Below are 24,324 nucleotides of genomic sequence, written 5' to 3'. Positions count from 1 at the left end.
AGACAATCATTCAAACAAGCCACAGATTACAGCTGTTGAAAAGAACAATGTTTACACCTGCTTTAGCTTGTGAAGTGTGTCCACAGTCTTTGAGAAAGCATATGCGCATATTTGCACCACTAATAGTCTCACAATACTTTTACAAATGTGCCACGAATATGGCAGTTTCCAAAGAGATGTGCAGTACATGATTGACATGATGGTGTTTTTTTTTAGTTTTTTTTTTTTTGCAAAGCAAGCTAATGGCTACACCCTTGTAGAAGGTAACCTTATATTACATATCGACCTCCCTCGGGCCCCCTGGGACCTCGCTTTGTACTTGCATTGGCATTAGCAGAAGTGGGGCTTGTAAACTCCTTGGAAGCAGATTTGGTCTTTCCCCCAGGAGCAGGTGCCATTGGCTGAATCTTGAGGATTCCTCCAGGTTCAACAATAGTGTTGATCACTGTGGTATGACAAAGATAAAACACCAATGGATATACTGTAGGGAAGGACCAGAGTGTATAGTACATGGTCAAAGTTAAATAAAAATATCTAATGCTAATAAACTCACCTTCAAGTTGTCTCTGGACTCTTCGCAGTTCTTGGAGAATAGATGAGATTTCCTGTTTGCGAAGTGAGGAAAAATTATTACAAAATAAAGAAACATCTCTGAAATTAATGTTTGGTCTTTGGAAATTACATTGAAACTACTGTACCTTATTAGATGTCTTAAGGATGGGAACCTCATTTTCAACATTGATTTTTGCCTCTATTTCATCCCAGACCTCTGTCTTGTTATGAAACAGAGCTCTAAAACAGACATAATATTCAGACATAATAATATATATAACCAAAGAGACAAAAACAGACACCTGGGGCCTCATTTATAAAGTGTACATATTCCCAGATTAGTTCTTAGAGTGTGTGTACAGTATGCTTAAATCCATGCCAACACTCATTTTTATAAAACTTTCTTTGATGTGGAAAAATGCTTCGCATCACATCACTTTATCTAAACGGAGCACTGCAGGCTTTTGGAAATGTAAGCAATAAATGTTATTGCAGCTTGCTGTTCAAAATGAAATAATTTGGATGATGACTGCAATCTTTTGTTAATGACTAATTAGGAGTCATTTACAAGGCAGAGAGCTGAAACCATTAATTTATGCGCAAGTTCAAAATCATTTGCAAATTAATATGGCAGTTTCCAGAGACACATACAGTATGCATCTCTTTCAGATGTGAAATCTATAGATTTCACATCTGAAAGAGATGCATACTGTATGTGTGTTTTCTGTGAATATGTTCATTCTAAGAATCATGCATACGTATATTTGAGAAATGATAGTAAGATCAAATTTAAGATGGTCTCTGTGCAACATTTTAGAAATGAGACCCCTGGACAGTATTCAAAAGGAATTGTGTGCTTTGACAGTCTCAGTATATGTTAAAGTAAAATTTACCTTTAGCAGATACACATTTAAAATATATAGTCTCTAATGTTGGAAAATGGACAAAATACTGATGACTTATCCTGGACTACACAAATTTCATTATATTCTCTAGGATGAGACTCCATTCTCTCCCATCTCCCCTGGTAACAGCTTGCAAGAAGCTTGTAAACATGATAAATACAGCTTAATAACTTTTAGAAGAAGAAGAAGAAGAAGAAGAAGAAGAAGAAGAAGAAGAAGAAGAAGAAGAAGAAGAAGAAGAAAGAACAATCCCTTCAAGATGTCCCACCCAAAGTTTGTTTTTAATAATGAAATTCTTTCTTCATACTTCATTTTCTCTGCTAGTTGCTCCGTGTTCTCTCTGATAGCCTGGGAGAGCTGGGACACTGGGTTTAACATAAGATTGTCCAAAATTACCTGTGATTAAAAAATAAAACAAAATGAAAGATTCAAATTAGAAATTATGTAATTGCATTTTTTCCTATTCAGTTACTGAGAGGCACTGCCATTGGCTATGCAGGCTATTACACCCTGAGTAAATAACTAATGGATTAGTTTATTAGTGTAATGAGCAAAGTATTTGACCAAATTTGACCTCTTCACGGTTCCAGGGACGCCGTCTGGAACTGTCATGGTCGTTCATATTTGAGTCCTGGTCTATTGGACTAGTTGAGCCTGGAGGAACCTTTTGATAGTTCAGACTTGCCTCGGGTATATGCTGTACCAGCTGCAGATTAATCAGGGATGGGAAAGCACCAGTAAGAACACGTGGACATGACAATGGCAGGTTAAATTTGATGTTAAGAGACAAATATCTCTGAGCTCAGATTACAATGGAGGCTTCCAGGAGTAAATCTCTGGGAAGATATCTGTGTGGTCATGCTAATTCAATGGTGAATAGAAAAGGGTTCTATGTTCACAGTCACAGCAACTTTGATCCTAGATTCTTCAAGATACATTTGGAAAAAAAAATTTAATGTGAACATAACCCGTTTTGTGAACACACAGCTTTAGGAGTGAATTAGGAAGTGAGTTTCCATGCATTGGGGGATTCCCTCATGCATAAAAAAGGTATAAACAACAGGTTTCAAAGCTGGACGTTGGACAGTTGTTAGTACATCAATACTGGCTCACAGAGAAAGTAATTAATTTTGGACACCACTTGGTAATAATGAGTGATGAATTCAGCACCTGAGGTAACAGGAACCTCTGTAATGATGCATATGGTCTCTGCACAAAAGAGAAAATATACAACAAAATGTATGCAAGATTAAACAAAAATTTTACCTTAGTCTTAGTCCTTTTTGGGACAGAATATAATTGTCATGAAGTGTTTCATGGTATAGCAATCTAAGACTCCAAACCAAACAGGCTTGCTTACCTAAATTTAATCTACAATTAATCTAATCTAAATTCTAAAATCAAATTTTTTTCTTCTTTGTGCTAATAAGGAAAATATAAAGATTTGCTGCATGTTCTGTTTTATATTAAAAAGTAATGGAATGGGTCAATGTATATGATGAGATGTAATTTAACCAAGCAAGCAAACTTTAGGTGCACCTCCTCTCGGGTCGAGATAGTGGATGCTGGAGTATTAGGCATGGAGCCAGGGGAAGTGGCAGCTCCCATGCCTGACGATGTCTGGGAGTCACCATCCCCTGCAACATCATGGATTTCACGTGCGAGGATGGCCAGATCTTTGGCCAGATCTTGACTCAGCCTAAAGCAAGTAAGTATATATGTAAAATGAAAAAATAAAAAATTAATAACTCACAAATTAGCTAATCCATTAGCATACCACACCACAATAACAACAAAAGTTCAATAACCTGGCGATTTCTGCACTATGAGTAGACCAGTTCTGGAAGTGTTCGTTCTGAGTTTCATCCTCTTCCGTTTCCAAAGATTTTAGCCTCATTTGAATGGCCTTCTGTGGTGTCTGTGTCTGAGTTGAAGCTGAGGCGTGAGAGCGTTTATGTTTGGAATTGGTTTCAAACTCCTCCTCTGAGGTAGAGGAATTATCTGAATCCTTTTGTCTACAGTGGGAACCTCAAATTACAAACAAACATTTTTTTTAAACAAAACAACAAATTACAATATTGTCAGGGATATCGAAAAATGTAATTTTATTCAGTTCTAGTGATCTTGTCTAGAGGAACTGTAGCTAGAGAACATCTCTGAGATTTAAGATACTCACCAGTTGTGCTACTGTGTTTAACTTGGTTAGAACGTGTACGAGTCGTGGAGTGTTTCCCTGATGATGCGGCCCCTTTGCTGGAAGCCTGCCTCACCTCACTTGAAGCCCCTTTCCTCACACTGCTATTTGCTTCTGTAGGACGGTTAGAAATGCCATGCTTGCTTGAGGTTGACTCATTGTCACTTGGAACAGTGAATGACCTTGTGCGTTTCCGAGGCATGGCAAGAATGTCAAGTCTCGACAGCTTCTTTCCCTCAGCAGGAGTCTTACTATGGTCGGAGCTCTGAGATGCACGGTCTGTCTCCACACCCTCATTGTCGGAGGCCTCACCTAGTCGAGCTCTGCGGAGCATGGAGGCACGGGTTGGTCTTGGGGCTGAAAGGCTATTGGACCTTGTCAGCACCTGCTGGCTTCCTTTGGTCATCTTATTAGGGTCCTCCTTCTGCAGGGGTGCAGTGAGTTTTTTGCGGCTGTTGGGTCGTGAACTTGACTCATGGTCAGAAGCCGCAGCTTCATGCCACAGCTGTTGAGCATGCTGATTATCTGAAAGGTCTAAAGAACCACGGTTACCAGCACTTCGACGGAGCTGTAGTGGACGACTTAGTTCAGCTTTACTGGTATTATCAGCAGGGGCATGATTTCTACGTTTTTCGGATAGTCGTTCACGAGCTGTAGGTGGTCGTGCTTTGTCTTGTAAACCAGAAGATGACTTTTCTTTACGCTTATAACCTGCAGATGTGTGCTTCTTATTTGCACTGACAGGAGCATTTTTATTGCTGACCATGCTTACGGTACTGGCAGTATCAACATCTGAATCACCTGAAAGGGAGTCCTCTTGTGCAGGACAGCTTCCTTTTTTTGATTGCTGACTAGATTCAGATAACTTTTCTTCTGGTGATGATTTCTCTGCTTCCTTAGGATAGGGAAATGTATCTCGAACAGCTTCCTCAGTATCGAGGCTTCTCAAAGCAGGATGACTAGAGATATGAGGCAGTTTCTTGACTTGAATGTTATCACTTGGCCTATCTTTGGTAAAACTCTCCTGTCGAACAAATGACATTGATGTCTCTTTGGTGGGCACCACATCCCTGTTATGCGTCTGAAGATTTGGGGCTGATGAGTTAGGCTTCACTGGACGCCTGGACTCATGGCCACTCAAATGTCGTATCAAGACAGTTGTTGGAGGTATCTTGGGAGAGGAGTCTCTCTCTGGCTGTGAAAGAACTGGTCTTTTGGACACATCTGACTTGCAAGAACCATCCTCAGAGCCAATATAAAATGAGGTGGGTTTAGGAGTGGGTGTTGGCAACTCTCTTAATCCTCTGGAATGGTTAACGTTTTCAGAAGGTGAATGTAATGTAGTTCCTCTCTTTACTTGGCTCCTTCCACTCCTATCAAGGATAGAGCTGTCGTCTGAACGGCTAGTGTCACTCAGACTGTCTGGGTCCACATCTTCTTGGACACGTAGCCTCTGAGTGCAGTCCTGCTGCTGTGGTGCTCGGGAACCTTTCTCTGGTGGCTCATGGTCTATGTTTGATTCATGCCGAATCAAGATACTGGGGGTGGTGTTCTCCAGTTTTTCTCCAGGTGGAACCTGAGGAAGTAGTCGCCTGGTTCTGGAACCTTGACTGCCCTCTGACTCCAAGAAATCCAAGCTTTGACTAATCGTTGATGTCACACTGTCATCTTAAACATTGTAAGAGTGAAAATAATTAGGAATTTGCTGGCCTATACATGTATTGAAACACCAACTCAAACACCACTAGTGGTTTTTAATGACTGTACCTCTGTCTGCAGGTCCACTTTGGGATGGAATTCCCATAGATCCTTGAGTAGCCCCAGGATCACTGTAAGTGTCTGCTAGGCTGGCCCAGCGTGAGACCCATTTAGGCCCTCCTACCTCGGGATGTGCCTAAGTCAAAAAGAGTAACACCTAACAATCATAATTACTCATCAATTGTTCACTATTTACAAACACAGTCGGACACAGTATTTCAATAATAAAGGAGGGCAGTGCTGTCTGAGCTATATGTAATTGCAATACCTGCAGTGAGATGACTTGGTCCCCACCATAGCCCTGTGATGAAGTTGACATTACATCAGCTGCCATACCATGGCTATGACTCAAGAATAGTTGCTCATCTTTACCACCATCAATCGCAGGCCTATAAACCCCAAGTGTCTGACCACTGTATTCTGGTGCATCTAAAACACCAAACACCTGTGAAATATGAACAAATATAATTTACCATGTTTCTCAAATACCACTGTCTTCCATTGTTCAGACCAAAGAGTCATGTCTGAACAGGTGGTGCCAACCCAAAGTCACACCAGCAGTTGAAACAGAAGTTGACATTTCGGACCACTCGAACAAACAGCACAATGCTTTGAAAGTGCCACAGAGCCACAGTTCCCTTTCATACTGTAGGTTCACTTCAATACTGCAATGATTTCATCGCTATGGGAACATCTCCGATATGACGAATGTCTGAAGCCCTTTTACCATGATGTCAATTCATTGCTCAAATAGTGCTTAGCACCACCCTTTGCATACATCACGTATGTTATATCAGTCTGCTGCTTGCAATTTCATCAGGTTTCATTTCCTTCAGGAAGCAGATCATCTGTTGCCTGTAGGAAAGTGTACTTTTCATCATGTTCTCAGCTATTTTTGATCAAGAGAAGTTTACTCCTCTTCAGTGGACACAATGTGCTACAGAAGATATATTAAGCCATGTGAGAGGTTAATCACAGGAGCTGACACTCACGACAGGTGCGTACTATGTTTGGGCTTTCAATATGCTCAGGTGGCGCTTAATGGTCTATCTGATTGTCAACACTGCAATAGTATTTGGCTAAAGGTATTGCACTCTAAGGCCCCGTCCACACGGAGACGGAGCTTACTCCAATCCTATCTTTTTTTTCCTCGTCTCAAGAAATATCCGCGTCCACACGAAACCGCATAATGATGTAGTATACATGCCAGACCAGTATGTGGCACTGTAATTCTGCCACAGAGATACACTAAAAACAGAGAAGAAGACTTGGACTATGCTCATAAACCTTGCGCGTGGTACACAAACGAACATGGAACAATACATTTATTAATCAGTGTTAATGTTAGTTAATAAAAAGACAATCGTTCAGTGTTTGTTCATGTTTTTGTTGCTGTTATGTGACGTAGAGGTGTCTGACTAGGGGGGAGACGTGGGCTGATGACGTCATTGTTTCAGAAAATATACGGATTAGCCGTCCAGACGAAAACGCAAAGACGGGGTTTTCAAATTTATCCACTCTGGGACCCGGTTTCAAAAAATAGCGGTTTCACCTTATGAAAACGTCAGATCCGTGTGGACGAAACGCATATTCAATAAAAAATTTGTGCGTATTCACAGAAATGCGTCTCCGTGTGGAAGGGGCCTAAGCCTTTTCTACGTTTCGTTTGTAGACTTTGTCAGAGAAACTGTTGACACTTAAGACGGTTCTTCTGGTGGCATTATCCTTCCTGAAGAGAGTAGGGACGTGCAGGATCTTACCATCAGCCCTTTGTGTGTAGACTTTGTGGACTGGTTAAAGTCTTGCTGTGACCCAGGCCAGATTATGTTCCTAAGGTTGCTTCGACTCTGATTCGCTTAAAGCAGGTGGTCTTCGAGGTCCTTGCCCGGTGAGGGCACTGAAGGTCTATGTTAACCGCACAGCCCAGTGGCGTGGATCAGACCAATTGTTTGTATGTTTTTGTGGTAAAAATAGGGGATCTTCTTTCACCAAACAGAGAAGGTCACATTGGATCTATCTGGCCTATGAGGTGCATGGCTTGCCTTAGCCTTTAGCGGTGCATGCTCATTCTCCAAGAGCAGTAGCTTCTTCTCATGCTTTCTTTAAGGGGTCTGCGATGGATGTCTGTGCTGCTTGAGCAGACACTTTCCCTGGTCTTCCAGTTATCCGAGGTACGCCAAGGCGTTATGGTGTAGCGTTCCCATAGCAATGAAGTCATTGCAGCATTGAAGTTATTAAGTTTCCTATTAAAGGAAATGTCTAGGTTATGTATGTAACCTTGGTTACCTGAATAGGGAATGAGATGCTGCGATGCTGGCCATTCTGTACCTCCAATAGCACTTCCTTCATCATGTGAAAATCTGATGAAATAGCGCATAGCGTAGCGTAAATGATGAACACAAAAGGCAGTGCTAAGCAGTATCTGGCCAATGATTTGACGTGATGGTATAAGGGCTTCAGATATTCGTCACACCGGAGGTGTTCCAATAGCGATGACTTCATTGCAGCATCTCATTCCCTATTCAGGATACCAAGTTTACATACGTAACTGAGACGTTTATCCCACCTCAACTTTGCTTACTTATGATATCTCTGTAGTAAACTGGGATAGGAGAAAGTAGTTTAACATTAACAAATTACACCTGCTTCATCATTGTTAAAGTGCCCCTATTATTGGTAATGAAAGGTTCATATTTTGGTTTTGGGAGTCCCAAAACCCCTCTTTTGCATGACTGATTGGTCAGATTGGTCTCTCACCGCAGGGTGATTGGTCAGATTGGTCTCATTTATGTTACCTGTAATACCTGATAAAGCAGTGTTTGTGAGTGCAGTACTGCTATGTTTACAGCGTTACCAGGGAAACGAAAAGAAAAACACATGGGCAGGTAATATGCTAATGTTTCATGGTGACATCAACATGAAACAGCTTGGGATTTGTTTTTAAGAATTACTCCTTTCAAAGATTCAAAGTCGACTCTTTCTTTGAGAGACAATACATTTATACATGGTTCACTTTCAGATTTAAAACTTTGCAGGATGTTTTTAGTCACTTACAGCTGTGTTACACACTGCATGGAAATTTTCAAAAATCCATAATAAGGGCACTTTAAAGTCAGTCAATGACTACTCCGGATTTTGACTCTGGTATACACCAGTGGTATACAGTAACTTTTCTTAAGAAAAAGAAAAAAATGGTTTGTTACCTGATCAATCATACTTCTGGCTTCCTCCACTTCCTTATCTTGTGACTCTGTCTCAATTGTGTAGGTACCAGCATCACTCAGACTGTCCTCCTCCTCAGTTCGTGTTACCCTTGGGCCCTTATTTTCAACACCACTAACTAACAGTGTTGAAAACGGTGACACAGGTGACCCAGCTGAGCGGAGTGGGGAGGCACTAGAAACTGGACACCTTGCTTGGGTTTGGGAAGTGACAGAAACAGGTGAGGTTGCTGGAATAAGAGACTGGGATAATGCAGGTAGTTGGGATGGAGAAGAAGGGTATGATACAGATGAGGGTCCAGGTGGCTCTGCTGGGGAGAGTAAAAGAGTGTGTGATGGGGACATCATCACAGGTGGGGCAGACATAGGAGGTGGGGAAGTCTTTCCCGTATCCTTCAAGAACTCAACAGTAAATTCCTGAGCTAGTTTGGACTTCTTGCCGACACTCCCAAAAGGCTTAATGGTGATAGCTGGTGAAGAGCGAGATGAGGTCCCTAATAAAGATGTGCTCATCCCACTGTCTTCTGTCTTCTCTCTCTTCAGTGAGCTTGATCGCTGTGAACCTCCATGGCTTAAACCTTTCAGTGGAACAGTGATTTGCTGTGTTGGAGGAACATGCCCGTGCATAGAGACAGGCCTTTCCCCATGACCTTTCCGTCTTTCTAGTTTGGCCTTCAGTGCAGAGTAGGAGTCAGCATGTGCAGAGTTGTGGGTAAACGACTGTGACCGCTTCTTTCTGGGATTATCATCAAAAAACTCAATAATGAAGGCCTGTTGGGAGTGCGGCTCAGGGTGAATGGACTTAACCTCTGTCTTGGGAGGAGAAGAGGCTTCTTGAACAGGATGGACCTCGCATTCATCAAGTTCTCCTTGATGGTGTTTGTGTGGAGAGACTGACTGGGGATGATGAAACTTTTGCATTGAGACAGACTCTTGGGACTGAACTGATTCAGATGGTTCAGATTTCCTTGATTGAGCTGACTGATGTGACTGTACTGATGTTTGTGATTGAATGGAATGATGTGACTTGCTGCGTTGTCCTTTCATTTCAGGGTCTTCTGAATCACTCTGGGTTCCATCTTCATGATGGTGTCCTATTAAGTTTATAGATATAATTGAATTTATGGCTGTCGTTCTGCTTTTGATAAAAAGTAATGCAAATAATCATGCTTTGTATAACTGAATAGTAGCTTGTTCATTATTTTCTGAAGTTTGCAGCTAGCCTGCATCACTAAAGTCTGGAATTCACTACACAACTTTTTAAAAACTTTTAATATATATTTTTTAAACTCTAGGCATCATACACTTAAAAAACTGGTCATCATACACAACACGACTGAGGATGATACACTAGCAGACTTTGAAGTTGTGTGTTCTAAAATTGGCTGAAACTATCAAACATGTTTGATATCCTCTGACTGGGTGGATTTAGACTCTGAAGCTAAAAAATCAAATCTGTGACCATTATACACTACACAGTTGTCTATGGAATTTCTCAAATCAAATCTGCAGACTGGCTTTGACTTTCGGCAACTAGCATCAACTTCTCCAGATTGTAAATCAGTGAAAAATTGGGGCAAAAATCGGGTAGTGTATTACAGGCTTAAACCACTCCTACCAAAAGCAGACAACATAACCACATAATGTGATGTTTAAATAGCACACATATATTTATTTTAGAACATTATGCATAGAATATTATGCATTAATCTTAGTCTTAAAGAAAGTGCATTTTTACTGTCAGTGCAAGATGTCTCTTACCTTTGAGTGTCCGAATATGCATCGCCAAGTCACTCTTAGTGCTGTACACATCCTCACATGGAGGCCGTCTGCACATCATACTGACATCACTCTGCACAAGCCAATCTGCCACTTTGCTCTCAGCTGATAGAACATCTGTGGGTGTGGCTATCAGAGAATTATTGGGCTGCTGCTGTTGTTTGCTACGCTGACGAGAGGAAAACTTGGTCACATGATCCTTGATTTTCATTTTGCCTGGCATGCAGTCGTCAAACTCTATAGTAAAAGAAGCGTGACTCTGGACAACTGGAGGTGTAGAAATTAGAGGAATATTGGTGTCTTTGGTTGGGATATCAATTAAATCTGTTGCTGGGGATTTGGGTTGTATATGGAACTCCTTTGTTGGAATTTCAAAATAACTTGGCTCTCTGTGGTACGGGTAGGTTGACTTGACCTGGCTGTCACTGATCTCCTGAACAGATATGTTAAATTCATCCTCAGCTGTCGGGGCCTCCTTTGTGATGTCTGTCAAGAGACACCCACACCAAACTGTAAATATGGTAAGACAAATATCCATATCAATAAAACACAAAAGTGGCCATAAGTGAGGACAAGTGCTTACCTGAATGACTCTCACCTGACCTTCGTATTTCATTGTGTGCTTCCTTGTTCCCAGAGTCCTCCTCACCCCACCATGATGGCTGGCCATACAGTGGTGTTGGCCGGGGTACAGGTGACTCTGAAGAGGAACAATTAAACAGGTAAAACTCAGAAAGAGAGGCAGTATATTGGATGAAATTGAGATGAAAAGCTGGTTACCATGTTGGTTATCATGCAATTTATTCAACAAGCAATTCCTGAAGTATCTAGACTTCTTGAAGTAACCAGTATACTGGATGAATTTGCAATATACATTTGAGAGAGTAAGTTTTTTTGGAAATATATTTCTACCTGAAACAAGATTTTATTGAGAAAATCTCAATAATTTATATTATACTGAGCATTAATTCTAATTCTTTTGCTCAGACGTCTTTATTACGCGTTAAAGTAACTACAGTAGAACAAATAATTAACAAGTGCAAGCTTATCTATGAATCAAATACATCACACTAATACACAAAAATGATTAATTTAGTATTAACTTAGTACTAGTATTAATTAGTATTAATTAGTATGAACTAATATATTTGTTTATCTATTATTATTATTATTATTATTATTATTCAAATTATTATTATTATTACTTCAGTATTTTATCTAAACAGTAAAAACCCTCATGTCTTTCTTCCATTTACATTTTTTTCCCAAATTATTATTGTAACTGATAATATGTAATAAAAATATGACGTGTAGGAATATTTTCACTAACTGGCTACTTTCACTTTGTACTGGCTACTGTATACAGGCCACCAGGATACATCAGGAAGATAACTTAAAAAGCAGTCTTTTGTGGTATATGTGATGGTTCTTCCAAGATTAACTGCCTTTAACTATCATTTTGCATTATTGACACACTGTTTTCCTAATGAATGTTGTTCAGTTGCTTTGACGCAATGTATTTTGTTTCAAGCACTTTATAAATAAAGGTGACTTGACTTGACTTGACTTGACTAACGATTTCAGACTTTTAGACACTGTCAAATGGATTTAGTGAGCTTTTCAGCGTTTGGCCTTACAGGATGCGAGGTGCATCAGCCATGTGGTAACTGCTCATTGATGGACATGTCAGTGCATTGCCAGCAGCTGGGCTAAGGCACAAGGATTATCTTTAGTATCTGTCACTTGACCAAGAGCTCAACTGGGAGGGGTTTACAAATAAACCAGGCCACTGTACTGCAGCCTTACAGATAAGCAGAGATTAACAAAGGCTGTGCTAACAGATAGATTGTTGTTGTCAAATATCCATGTTACAAAGCATTTTTTTTAACACTCTCTCACCTCTATCTTTTTCTCCTGACTTTGGTCATACTTGATCACTCTCACCTGTGAGACTCTTGCGTTCAGAGCGCTCTAATTTGGACTTTTCCTCCTGTAGGTTCTGTTGCTTGCTTTCTGTAGACTGTATGCCCATTTGCAGATGACTGGTGTACTTCTCATGCTGACATAGCAGGGGGGAGTTGACAAAAAAAGAATACATTTATAAATATATATTACATAGAACAGAAAATATAAATAGAAAATACATATTCACACACAAACAGATAAATCCATACCTTGAGGGCCTCTTCAGGAACTTTATGTTGACTCCTTTCAAGAATATACACATGTGAATGTGCTCTTAATGTTAAGTCAATATATTATCATTTAAATGTATATAATCTTTAAAGGAAAACGCCACAGTTTTTCGATATTTCACTATGTTCTTCCCTCAGCTTAGATGAGTTGATACATACCTCTCCCGTCCAATTGCTGTTGTGCGCGGTGCCACTATGTTAGCGCTTAGCCTTGCACAATTCATTCCTTAAGATCCAAACAGGGATGAATTTATAAGCCATTTACTGTGCCAAGGTCGAAGTACTACAAAGCGCTCTTCCACCATACATTATAGTTATCAATTTTTATCCACTTACAAAATCGCCACATTTTATTTTGTGTCGCCATACTTACTCATGTAACTGCTCATGTAACTGTCTTTCAAAAGGGAAAACATATAACTGTTTGGTGACTTCTAAATTCATCCCTGTTTGGATCCTAAGGAATGAATGGTGCTAAGCTAAACGCTAACACAGTGGCGCCACGCGTTACAGCAATTGAGTGCACGCACTGAGACGGGAGAGGTATGTATCAACTCATCTAAGTTGAGGGAAGAACATAGTGAAATATGGAAAAAAGCTATAACAGCTAACAAGGAAAAAAGGATATCATATCCAAAACGAACAATGTCCGACAGCTTGAGGGTTATGTATGTTTGGTCTGGAATTCTCAAGTCATTCACAAAGGTCTGAAAAAGAAGAAAAGAAAGGAAATAAAAATTTATATGTGCTTGAGATACAGGGATGCCAGAGTTATTATGCTTTTATCCAAAACATAAAATTAGAAAATGTTCCTTAGAAATGAGGATCAACACGAGAAATCTGTTGAGATTCAGAGTACAGAGGACTGCTTCTGTTTCATAACAATTTGAGGTGATATAAGTGATGACAGAATTTTCGAGTGAACTTTCCCTTAAGAAAGCTTCCAATCCTAACCATAAAACATTTGTCACAGGAACATGGTCTGATACAAGGGTTAATTGATCATATCTGTAATGCAGTGAGGGCATCTGCAACAGCATCCCAAAGGCATGTTTGTCTGTTACCCAGGGGAAAAATGATTCAGTCTTTCACAGGTAACATCATGGTAGTCTGGAAAATGCAGTCATGTGTTCATGCCTCAGTCTTTCTGAATTTCAGTCACATTTGCTATGTTGCTTACCCCATTTAAACTTCCAAGATCCTTGACGAGGTGCTCATCTGTGGCAGGGTTATAGTTGATAACAGCATGTTGTTTATCCACACTACGAGACTAAAGGAAGAAAAACATGTTCACATCCAACATCTTGCTTATTCTTGAATCCAACTCCACTGGAAATTATAATGTCAGCATATGTTGGATATTTACAGCTGTTCAACAAATCCCACATTTGTGCTGTGTGTGATAATTTGGCCACACAAGGGTACCACTAAAGTAACATTTAGAATAATAATGAATATGAATATTTGGAAAATTTATGTTGTAGTCATTTGTCTTTTAAGGTGAATGTAAGAATGTCAGATTATTCCTTCCACTTTTTTTTAATGTCTGAACTGATACAATGTGGTATGGAAAGTGGTCTAAGCTAAAGTGCACCTACACTGTTTACATAGTTCCTTGGATTGCCTGATTAACAGAATCCTCACGTAAATAGTGCATTAATACAGCCACTGGAAGATTGGCTGACCAGAACTGACAACAAATTAGATTTAAAATTGACTTCAGTGTCTTTACTTTAGCAAGTAAACCATACTATATTTTTGCAAGTAAACTACTGTATACCCCTTTTATTCTGATGTCCACAGGGGTTGTCATGGTTGTTCAAGATAATACCCCTGTGGGTTACAGAGATTGACACAGAATTCTAAACTGGAGTGAGGTCCTGGAGAGAAAACTTTGTTGACTGAAGTTGAGTTCTCATAAAAACATAGGGACTTTGCAAGACCCTGTTCAGTTGTGGAATACCCCCTTTCCCCTGACTCTTGCTCAGGGGAAACTCAGATGTTAGTGGAGGGGCATGAACCATAAACTAATTATGCAGAGAAAACAAAGAGTCTGTCATTGGATTCGTGCTTCTACAACAAGGAACACTCAACTTTTTTTGAAAAATGTGGTTTTATTAACAAAGTTCGGGAGAAGCACGATCAGATAATCATCCAATTTGGCACAGGTTCATCTCGTTTAGCTAATAATCTTAAATAGCACGCAAGCGTATATATATCCAGTCTTCCTACCTCCTGTCCCACGACAGTTTTTCGGCAACCCTCCTCCACCCCAACTCCTCACTTCTAATCTATTTATCCCAAATTAGGGATAGGGGGAGTTATTTGGGTTCGGGCTATGCTCCGGGCCCGGACCCCTCCCCCAGGACAGCACGCCAAAATATGCCTACTATTTGCCTTCAGATTAGATGTAAGGGTGAACTCGTGAACAGTCTCTTTTTCCAATTCCCTTAGAGGTAAATAGTTTTCACCTAGCTTAGCTTAGCATAGATCATTGAATCTGATTAGACCGCTAGCATCTTGCTCAAAAAATGACCAAAGAGTTGTCATATTTTTCCTATTTAAAACTACTTCTGTAGTTGTATCGTGTAGTAAGACCGACGGAAAATGAAAAGTTGAGATTTTCTAGGCCAGTATGTCTACGAATTATACTCTCATTCTGGCGTAATAATCAAGGAACTTTGCTGTCGTACCATGTGTTCAGCTGGCGAAGTGATATTAGGCACCACATTAAAATATTACTGTTTCCCAAAAAAAAGGTTTTTGCAGTTGTGTTTTGTATTGACCTCAGTAGTATTCTCTAGGCAGTGAAGTACATCTACATTTATATTTATTCATTTAGCAGATGCTTTTATTCAAAGTGACTTACAAATGAGGACAACGGAACAATATGGAATCAGTCAAATTCAACAAAAGAACAACAATTGATATGCATTAAATCATTTTTTATGATCATGATCAGCGATCATGATTTTCATTTTTTTTTTAATTTAAGCTTCAGTTGTCTATTACAAACATACCTGACACAACGTGCATAATTTTGACCTATCAGACTGCAGAACAGTCTCCAGTCTTTCACACATTCACACTTACTTTGGCAGATGCAAGGTATCTTTTACAGTAGATAAAACTTTTAAATAGTTTCCTTACTGTTATTGTACATAACATCTCAATTGACCCCTTCGTTACTGTTGCTACTGTATGTCCGACAAGCCATGATGCTCTCATGCCATACATCATGTTTTAATGCAATAAAAAATACATCACAGAGAAAATAATAAACTGAAAATGCACCGATAAACAAGTCAGAGCAGATAAATTTAGGTATGTATAAAATTCTCAGCTTTAAAAATTTTGTCATTTTTTAAAGAAATTCATACAAAAAATACCATTTTGTGGCTCTTAAATGTGTCATGACAGATCACTGTAGTGCCTCAGCACATGTGGCATATGAACCAATCATCCTTCCACTTTACATGAAATAAACATGAATGAACATCAGAAGGAATCTTGTTTAAATTGCAGAAAGACGTCAATATACATTTCAAGATCAAGTAAAATTAATTGTAAATCTTTCCTGTCTATTTTTTTTTTTGGGGGGGGGGTCCATAAGTCAACGGGTCAGTTACACCTCTTGTATCTGTTGGCCTACAGTTCAAGATGAAATTTGAGAAAAAATGCTCACTAGTCTTCCTTGAGCAGCCACAGGACTTTACATTCTGCATGCATGGTAGTGGTCTCACTGTGCTTTGATTCACATCAAGCACGAGCAATATCCTAAACCAACTGACCGATTTTGTCAATTTAACAGCTCCTTTCATCTGTTAATTTTCACTAAAACACACAAACTAACATTGAATAATATAGCCTTTCTATTAATATAACACAGCCATCTAATAATATAACATCTAATAATAGCTGACAAATAGTGATTTACTGAATTATAGCCTGGAAATAATAAGTGCAAATTTGGTATGACCACTTGGCATGACCGAAATGGCATCTACACAATTTGGTATGTTTCAATGCATCATGACAAAATCATAAAACTGAAACTTGCAACACAGACAGATCTCTCACTGACAGTAGGGCAGATAAAGCACAAATAGGGGGTCCACTTTTGCACATATGACTGCCTTAATGAGTTTCATTATAGAAGGTGTTCTCTCTGTCCCTAGAGGAGTATCATCAGGGCCATAAATGTTTTCCTGGCTTAGGGCAATTGGAAGAAATAAATTATTTATTAATAAATAAAGGACGGAAACAAATAATAGTTATTTTTTAAATATACTACAAATGCATTTAACAATTTTAATATGTCTTTATATTACAGCAAGGATCCTCAAATCTGACACACCTGATCATGCTAATCAATGTCTTCAGGATCATAAGAAAATCACAGGTAGGTGAGTTTGATCAGGGTTGGAGCTAAACTCTGCAGCGCAATCGCCCTCCAGGACAAGATTTGAAGGACCCTGTATGTAACCCTGTAATTATAATTATTCTTATAAACTAAAATTACCTCTATAAAAGTTACTTTGATATTACCCAAAATGTAATATATGTACCCTATACTAATAATGACATTAACAATAAATACCATAATTCCATATTTCTGGTGGATTGAAATGCTTGTATTTACAATTTTGAATAATTTTCCTCAAGACATCAATTTACATTATCGGAGCTAGTTAATCTGGTTTCAGCTAGTTTAAGAGCCTTTATTGTTTACATATAATGTTATAAGTCTGGTGTGACGAATTCAAATGGATTAATCATTAGTTATCACTTTAATAAAGCGGCAAATGCGACAAGTTTGTCAGCACTGTGGGGGTGACACCGAAAACTCCACTATTCCTATCCTCCACAGCCAATCACAGGCCACCTCTACCTTTGGGCCCTAGGGCTTCTGCCCCACCTAGCCCTCATGCTGACAAACAGTACTTCAACATGACACAACACAAATTACTACAGCTGTAGTGCTAGCTTTGTAGACAATTTTGTCTTTAACTTACAGAAGATGATGCTAATTTTCTATATTCATTATTATTTTGTACTATATATATGTACAGCTCCTTGTGCATTCACAAATGTGGTTAAGACATGCTTTTTTATATATTTCAATGGAAGTGCAAATGGAAATCCTACCTGCAGCATTAACTCGCAGTCCTCCCGGCCAACAAAGATCATTTCCCTTGGCAGACGGTGACGAGTACCAGAGCTGCTGACCAGGAACCATGATGTCACGCTCATCTTTGTTTCTCAGAGAAACCCCTTTGCATCCTGTGATATAAATCATAAAAACATAACATGAAAAACTGTATGTTTGAGGTCAAGTCATGTCAGATTAGCTTATTATTATTTTATGTCATTATGTAAGTATGCAATAAACACTAATAGATTAAAAGATAGGACAGTGTTAATTAATTTTCATTTACCATGAAATTTCATTTTGCTTATTGTGTTAATGTCCATAAGTACATATTTCACATTATTCAGTTTTTTTAAAGTTTTGAAAAACTGGACACAATCAAAATGTACCACAGTTCATTATAACACACAGGTTAAATTCAATGGAGTGCAATTATTAGCCAAAACCACGTATTTACACCCTTAATTACAATTCCTTCCTATACTCACCCAAAAATCTGAGTCTTTTCTACCTGAAAACCTAAGCAGGTTAATTTGATGAAAGCATTCAAATGAAATTCAGCCTCATCTGTAATAAAATGGGAATTAACTCCATTGTACAAGTGAATGACAACAGAACTGTGGAAAATGTACAGTAGGACAGATGTTTGGGAATTTTAGACAGCACTGAGTGATCTGGTTCACACTACAGTATGTAATTCAGTAAAGGCATTAATAATTCACCCTAATTAGGATTTATTGTCATTTATTTAATCCTCACAATTGTGCAGGACTTTATGCACGCTAAGACAGAGCTATTAGACATAACGTGTCCTTGTTTTAACTGTAGTTTGATTAGTGCAGATGTTCTTCACAAAATGGATGCTTAACCATCGCATACTTGCTGACAATGTTAAACGTTATTAGATAAGACAGCTGTCTAGACAGGTTATGTCGGATTAATATTTTTGAGAGGACACAGAGGTTTTCTAGAAAATGCAGCTGTAATGAAAGATAGTGAGAGAAGGGGCTATTGAGATTTACACTGCAGACAAATAAATAAATACACACACATATATATACATATACATAAATATACACACACGCACGCACACACACACACACACACACACACACACACACACACACACACACACACACACACACACATATATATATATATATATATATATATATATATACATATATATATATTTAGAGAGAGAGAGAGAGAGAGAGAGAGATGGATGGATGGATGGATAGATAGATAGATAGATAGATAGATAGATAGATAGATAGATAGATAGATAGATAGACACGCATACATACACACACACACACACACACACACACACACACACACACACACACACACACACACACACACACACACACACACACACACACATATATATATATATATATATATATATATATATATATATATATATATATATATGCCAGAACACACGTTGGTATTTCATCAGGCCTGCACAGATAATTAATCTTTCATCTCTTCATCTCTAAAACTGTAGAATCAAGCATTCACGTCATTCACGCATTGTTCGTGAACAATAGGATTTAGCATGCAAGTTTAATTTTGTGTGTTTTATGTCAGTCACATTTGCGATAAATCGGGCCTATGTCTGCTTCACACAATCATCATAATTGACTCACAGCAGCAGCGAGCAGCAATGATTTGGTGATGGAGAGATCAGCTGCTGTCGCACCAGCACAGAGACGCCTTCTGCTGTCTTTCTCTACTTATTTGCATCAGATATTAATGTGACGTCAGTAACCTATGCATGGACCAAATACACGAATTCACAAATATTTAGCCATATTGATTCTCATGGCTGATTTGAGACACCTCTCCGATATGAGATGATTCGCGTAATTTAACCACATGTCAAACTGCTCAGTATTCTGTACAAAAAAAATCGTAACCCGTATCAGAAAAATCAACCCTTCTACACTGTGAAATGTGATAAATCTAGTGCGAATCTGGCCTTTCATCCTCAGCCTCTGATGATGCTGAATATCCTCCGACCTTACCTACAGTACTCCAGATGCACTGATCTCTCCCAGATAACAATAGAACTGTCCCTTCCGCAACACTATAAGCGCTTCCTCGACTATACGATGTTATTTAGCGAAATCCAGTTAAAAGATCGTAGATTCTCATCAGTGTTGTGGCTCCATGTAGACTACACCCTCTCCCGTTAGACACAGATGACGCTGTCAAGGCATCCGCGTCCAGCGCCGCCACCGGTGCATTTCTGCAGCAGAATACTGCAACAGCACTGAACCACCACGCATCCGAGTCGGGTGTCCAGTATCATGAAGACACTTGGCTTTTTCATTGGCTCCAGAGCAGGGGGAATATGTAAATAAAGTTTATATATATATATATATATATATATATATATATATATATATATATATATATATATATATATATATAAAGAAAATAATTTAAAGAAAAATAATTTTATTTTATTGCTAATTTCATGTCATATGTCTTATTTTTAATTGCCTTATCTAATTTGTCAATGCATATTTTAATGTGAATATGAATTTGGAATAGATTTTTATTACTATGTCAGGTAATTTTTTTTCACATGTAGTCCAAGGTAAAACGCTTTTTTGAATATTAATAAACATTATATAATGCTTAAGAGATGGTTTGCTAATGCCGCATATTAATGCACATTAAAATAGAATTTGCCAGATTGAATACTGCTTTCTATAGGCCGTATATTCATATATATATATTTACATATTAGTGCTGGCATACAAAATTAAAGTATTTGTTTGCATAATATACCGTATGTTTAATTATTAGTAATTATTATTAATTATATATAAATACACACATACTGTATATATTTTACTACAAATATATAGACATGATTATGACAACATATTTTCTTGTGTGTTTTGTATGCAGCTCATGTTATTATTATAGCAATAAAGGATGTTGATGATAAATATTAGCAATGTAGCCCATTACGTCTTACAAATAAGGGCAATGGAAGCACCCAAAATCATCAAAAGAGCCATGATTTGCAAGTGCCATAACAAGTCTCAGTAGCCTAAATGCAGTACATGAAACAAGGTATATATATATAAAACTTGCTTCTTGCACACAAACATAGCCTATATTTTGTAAACTTTTTTTTTATATATACGAATTCATCTTTTGATAGAACTATTTCTTTAAATTTTAAAGCAGTGGTCTCAAACTCAGTTCCTGGAGGGCCACAGCTGATCCAAATCACACCTGCTTGGTTATTTCGAGTCAAGTCAAGTCAAGTCACCTTTATTTATATAGCGCTTTAAACAAAATACATTGCGTCAAAGCAACTGAACAATATTCATTAGGAAAACAGTGTGTCAATAATGCAAAATGATAGTTAAAGGCAGTTAATCATTGAATTCAGTGATGTAATCTCTGTTCAGTTTAAATAGTGTCTGTGCATTTATTTGCAATCAAGTCAATGATATCGCTGTAGATGAAGTAACCCCAACCAGGGCCGTTTGAAGGAATTTGGGGGCCCCAAGCAAAATGGACATAGAGGCCCCCCGACAAACCGCTATATCGTGGTTTGATGTAAGCGCAATGACCTATTTTTCATTCATTCATTCAAAATCTGGCAAATTACGTGTCATTCTGCGTTAAACTGTAAATTCCGTTTTTATGACTGGATTCCGCGATTCTTGCAATCGAAACACGCCACGACGTTCTCTTTATGTTTGCCTGAGCCCTCAAATCAAAACACTGCTGACTCCTTGCAGTCTGCGATTTCTGATCTGCGTTTTCCTTATCCCGTAAAAAAAAAAAAAAAACATATTACAGTAACCATATTCCTTCCTTTCGAAAAAAAAAAAAAAAATGCAGAGATCACTTGACTTGGTTGGCTGGCTGCTTTCAGCGACTACTGAGAGGGGCCCCCTTGAGGGGGATCCCAATAACAGTGTCATTACACGTTACTGCATTGACGATCAAAGGGGCGCTCACACAGTGTTGTTGCATTTTATTCTTAACCAGTCGTTGTCTTGGGGCCCCAGGTCAGCTCGGGGCCCCAAGCAATTGCTTGGTTTGCCTGCCTTGTTGCGACGGGCCTGACCCCAACTAAGCAAGCCAGAGGTGACAGCGGCAAGGAACCGAAACTCCATCTGTGACAGAATGGAGAAAAAACCTTGGGAGAAACCAGGCTCAGTTGGGGGTCAGTTCTCCTCTGACCAGACGAAACCAGTTGTTCAGTTCCAGGCTGCAGCAAAGTCAGATTGTGCAGAAGAATCATCTGTTTCCTGTGGTCTTGTCCTGGTGGTCCTCTGAGACAAGGTCTTTACAGGGGATCTGTATCTGGGACTCTAGTTGTCCTGGTCTCCGCTGTCTTTCAGGGCAGTAGTGATCCTGAAGACCTTGATCAGCTGCTGGATCAGGTGTCTTTGATTAGGGTTGGAGCAAAACTGCAGAGCTGTGAGTTTAAGACCAATGTTTTAAAGTAATATCAGTCAACATTTGTATAATATATTTCTTAAGAGATGTTTTTGTTAATATGCCAAGTAGTTACAGTGATTAAAATTTGCTTACACACTAAAAGTTAACCTTTAGGCACACTTAGTGAAACTATTTTCACATCAAGTCCACATCCACAAAACGTAAAACTTAAAAACATTTAAATGCCACACCCAAACATCCAGAGTGAAAACATCTATACATGACTTTGAGAGAAACACATTTTTCGCCCTTTCTGTGTAATTCTATGTAAATACTGAAGATGCATACAAGTTACTTATATTCTGGTTGTTTCAAAGCAGTGGTAATTCAAACTCTGCTTTAAAGCAGCTCTAACAAGCCAAGTGTACAGCTCATCAGTTCAGTGTTAATTCATTCAGTTCGAAGTAAATTCTATCAATTCTTCATGCACACTGTACATACAGTGTATTTTTATGTGTATGACAAACTCCTGTGCACTCCACTGCACAATGAACAAGCAAAGTCAAAAGATAGTAGTGTTTTACATTTGACATATCCATATGTAGTTTGACATGTACCTGTATTTAATTAATCATTTGATGTTTGAGTGATGAGTTATTATGCAAAAACACAATTTTTAATGAGTAAAATAATTTAAAAAGTGTTTGCTTTTGAAAGAGATATGTAATGTTGTGTGTGCATATCTTGTGTAAGTTTAAAGAAAAGGAGTCATTGTTTCAGAAACTGTCAACGCATTCAATAATAATAAAATAATATGGGGAAGGTCACAATACTTTGATTCTTATAGTCAATGTGTTTTGATTATATTTACATTGATTCTACATGAACTGATCTCAAACTAATACTATTCTCAGTTTCCCCAAGCATGTTCATTATTCTTCTATAGAAGTGTAAGACATCACTGTACTATATACAAAGAGGATATGGTCTTTATTAATAATAAAAAGTAATGACACATAAACAAAAGCAAGAGGATAAGGTCTTTAATTAAAAAAAGAAAAAAGTTATATATTTTTTCAAAACATTGTATAATATTTTTGTCCCTCACTCAAATAGAATATAACTAAAATAACTGAAGCTCATGGTTTTTTAGATAAACATTCACAATTTGAAAATGGAGTGTATTCATTCAAAATGTTTCATTTTTAGTGAAGTAGAAAAACTTTTATAAAATAAAAAAGCAAGTAGAAAAAAGAAAATAAAAATATAATGATACACATTACCAACCAACATTAAATTATATTTCAAGGTTTCATTATTCAAATCCAAACTCAGCAATGCTCAGTGTTTTTATCTATAGTTTTATCTAAGGGTCAAAATGTGAAACATGCTTGTCATATTATTTATATTATTATGCAACTTTTAAAATGGTTGCACAAAAAAAAAAAAAAAAAAAAAAAAAAAAAAGCTTGATTTTACAGCATTGACAAGTTAACAAATAATAATAATAATAATAACATATTTATCCCAATGTCTTCGATAAAACATTAAACACTGAAATAAAAGCCAATTAGCCAACGCTTGAATTAACTGCAGCATATTTTACTAAATGAAGGGTCTGGAAACTTTAGTAATGGATTCCTTGTAATACAATTCTTAAACAAATTCATGTAATACACCATTTAAAATGAAATAATAAATATTGGGTACCATGCAACATGTTAACAAAAAAATAAGAACTTATAAATTATAAATCAATGTAAGAATGTTATTAAGTTAATTAAATTAATTGTTTGGCAATTTCAGTTTATGCTGTATAACCATTTCCCCCTATGATAAACTTGGATGAAAAAACTTTTTTTCCTATGTTCAATTAAGAGTTAAGGAAAGTGTGAATAAATTGTAGGGTCAGATCTTGTAAATCTTGTAAACTGCATTAACATAATAATTATTAAACTAATTAACCTTTATTACCACTAGCTGAAACCTTTAGTGCATCGCTGTAAATTTCATGCAAATAGTGATGTCCAGTCTACTATACTGAATTTCTAGCTGTTCTGTTTGAGGAAATCTGGTGTGGAGAGTATTTTGGCAAATACTTTGAATCTTTTGAAAGACCATTCTCTCTAAAAGGGAATCAAAC

The 24,324-nt window shown here is 37.9% G+C and overlaps 1 protein-coding gene across 6 annotated transcripts; it reads right to left on the bottom strand.

The window, feature by feature from the left end:
* Nucleotides 1–205: 205 nt before the first annotated feature.
* Nucleotides 206–20,050, bottom strand: cep170bb (centrosomal protein 170Bb). Of its 6 annotated transcripts, none has more exons than XM_026291595.1 (20): nt 19,790–20,050; nt 17,753–17,887; nt 13,785–13,874; nt 13,233–13,311; nt 12,584–12,642; nt 12,354–12,468; nt 10,993–11,109; nt 10,392–10,895; nt 8,613–9,724; nt 5,678–5,854; nt 5,419–5,545; nt 3,634–5,319; nt 3,266–3,485; nt 2,997–3,156; nt 2,628–2,666; nt 2,032–2,163; nt 1,765–1,853; nt 699–792; nt 554–605; nt 206–445 (listed from the first exon to the last, which is right to left on the bottom strand). In XM_026291595.1, exons 2-20 carry the CDS (start codon nt 17,855–17,857, stop codon nt 270–272), a joined length of 5,133 nt encoding a protein of 1,710 aa, XP_026147380.1. In that variant the 5' UTR covers nt 17,858–17,887; nt 19,790–20,050; the 3' UTR covers nt 206–269. The 6 variants fall into 6 exon arrangements, with proteins under 6 accessions (XP_026147380.1, XP_026147378.1, XP_026147379.1 ...); XM_026291593.1 differs by having other exon boundaries at nt 10,392–10,919; nt 11,008–11,109; XM_026291594.1 differs by lacking the exon at nt 19,790–20,050 and adding an exon at nt 19,412–19,507 and having other exon boundaries at nt 10,392–10,919; nt 11,008–11,109.
* Nucleotides 20,051–24,324: the final 4,274 nt, after the last annotated feature.

Source organism: Carassius auratus, chromosome 20 (genome assembly GCF_003368295.1).
Source record: "Carassius auratus strain Wakin chromosome 20, ASM336829v1, whole genome shotgun sequence".
NCBI classification, from domain to species: Eukaryota; Metazoa; Chordata; class Actinopteri; order Cypriniformes; family Cyprinidae; genus Carassius; species Carassius auratus.
The sequence above is the reverse complement of the archived record's forward strand: the minus strand, read 5'-3'. Positions and strand labels throughout refer to the sequence as shown.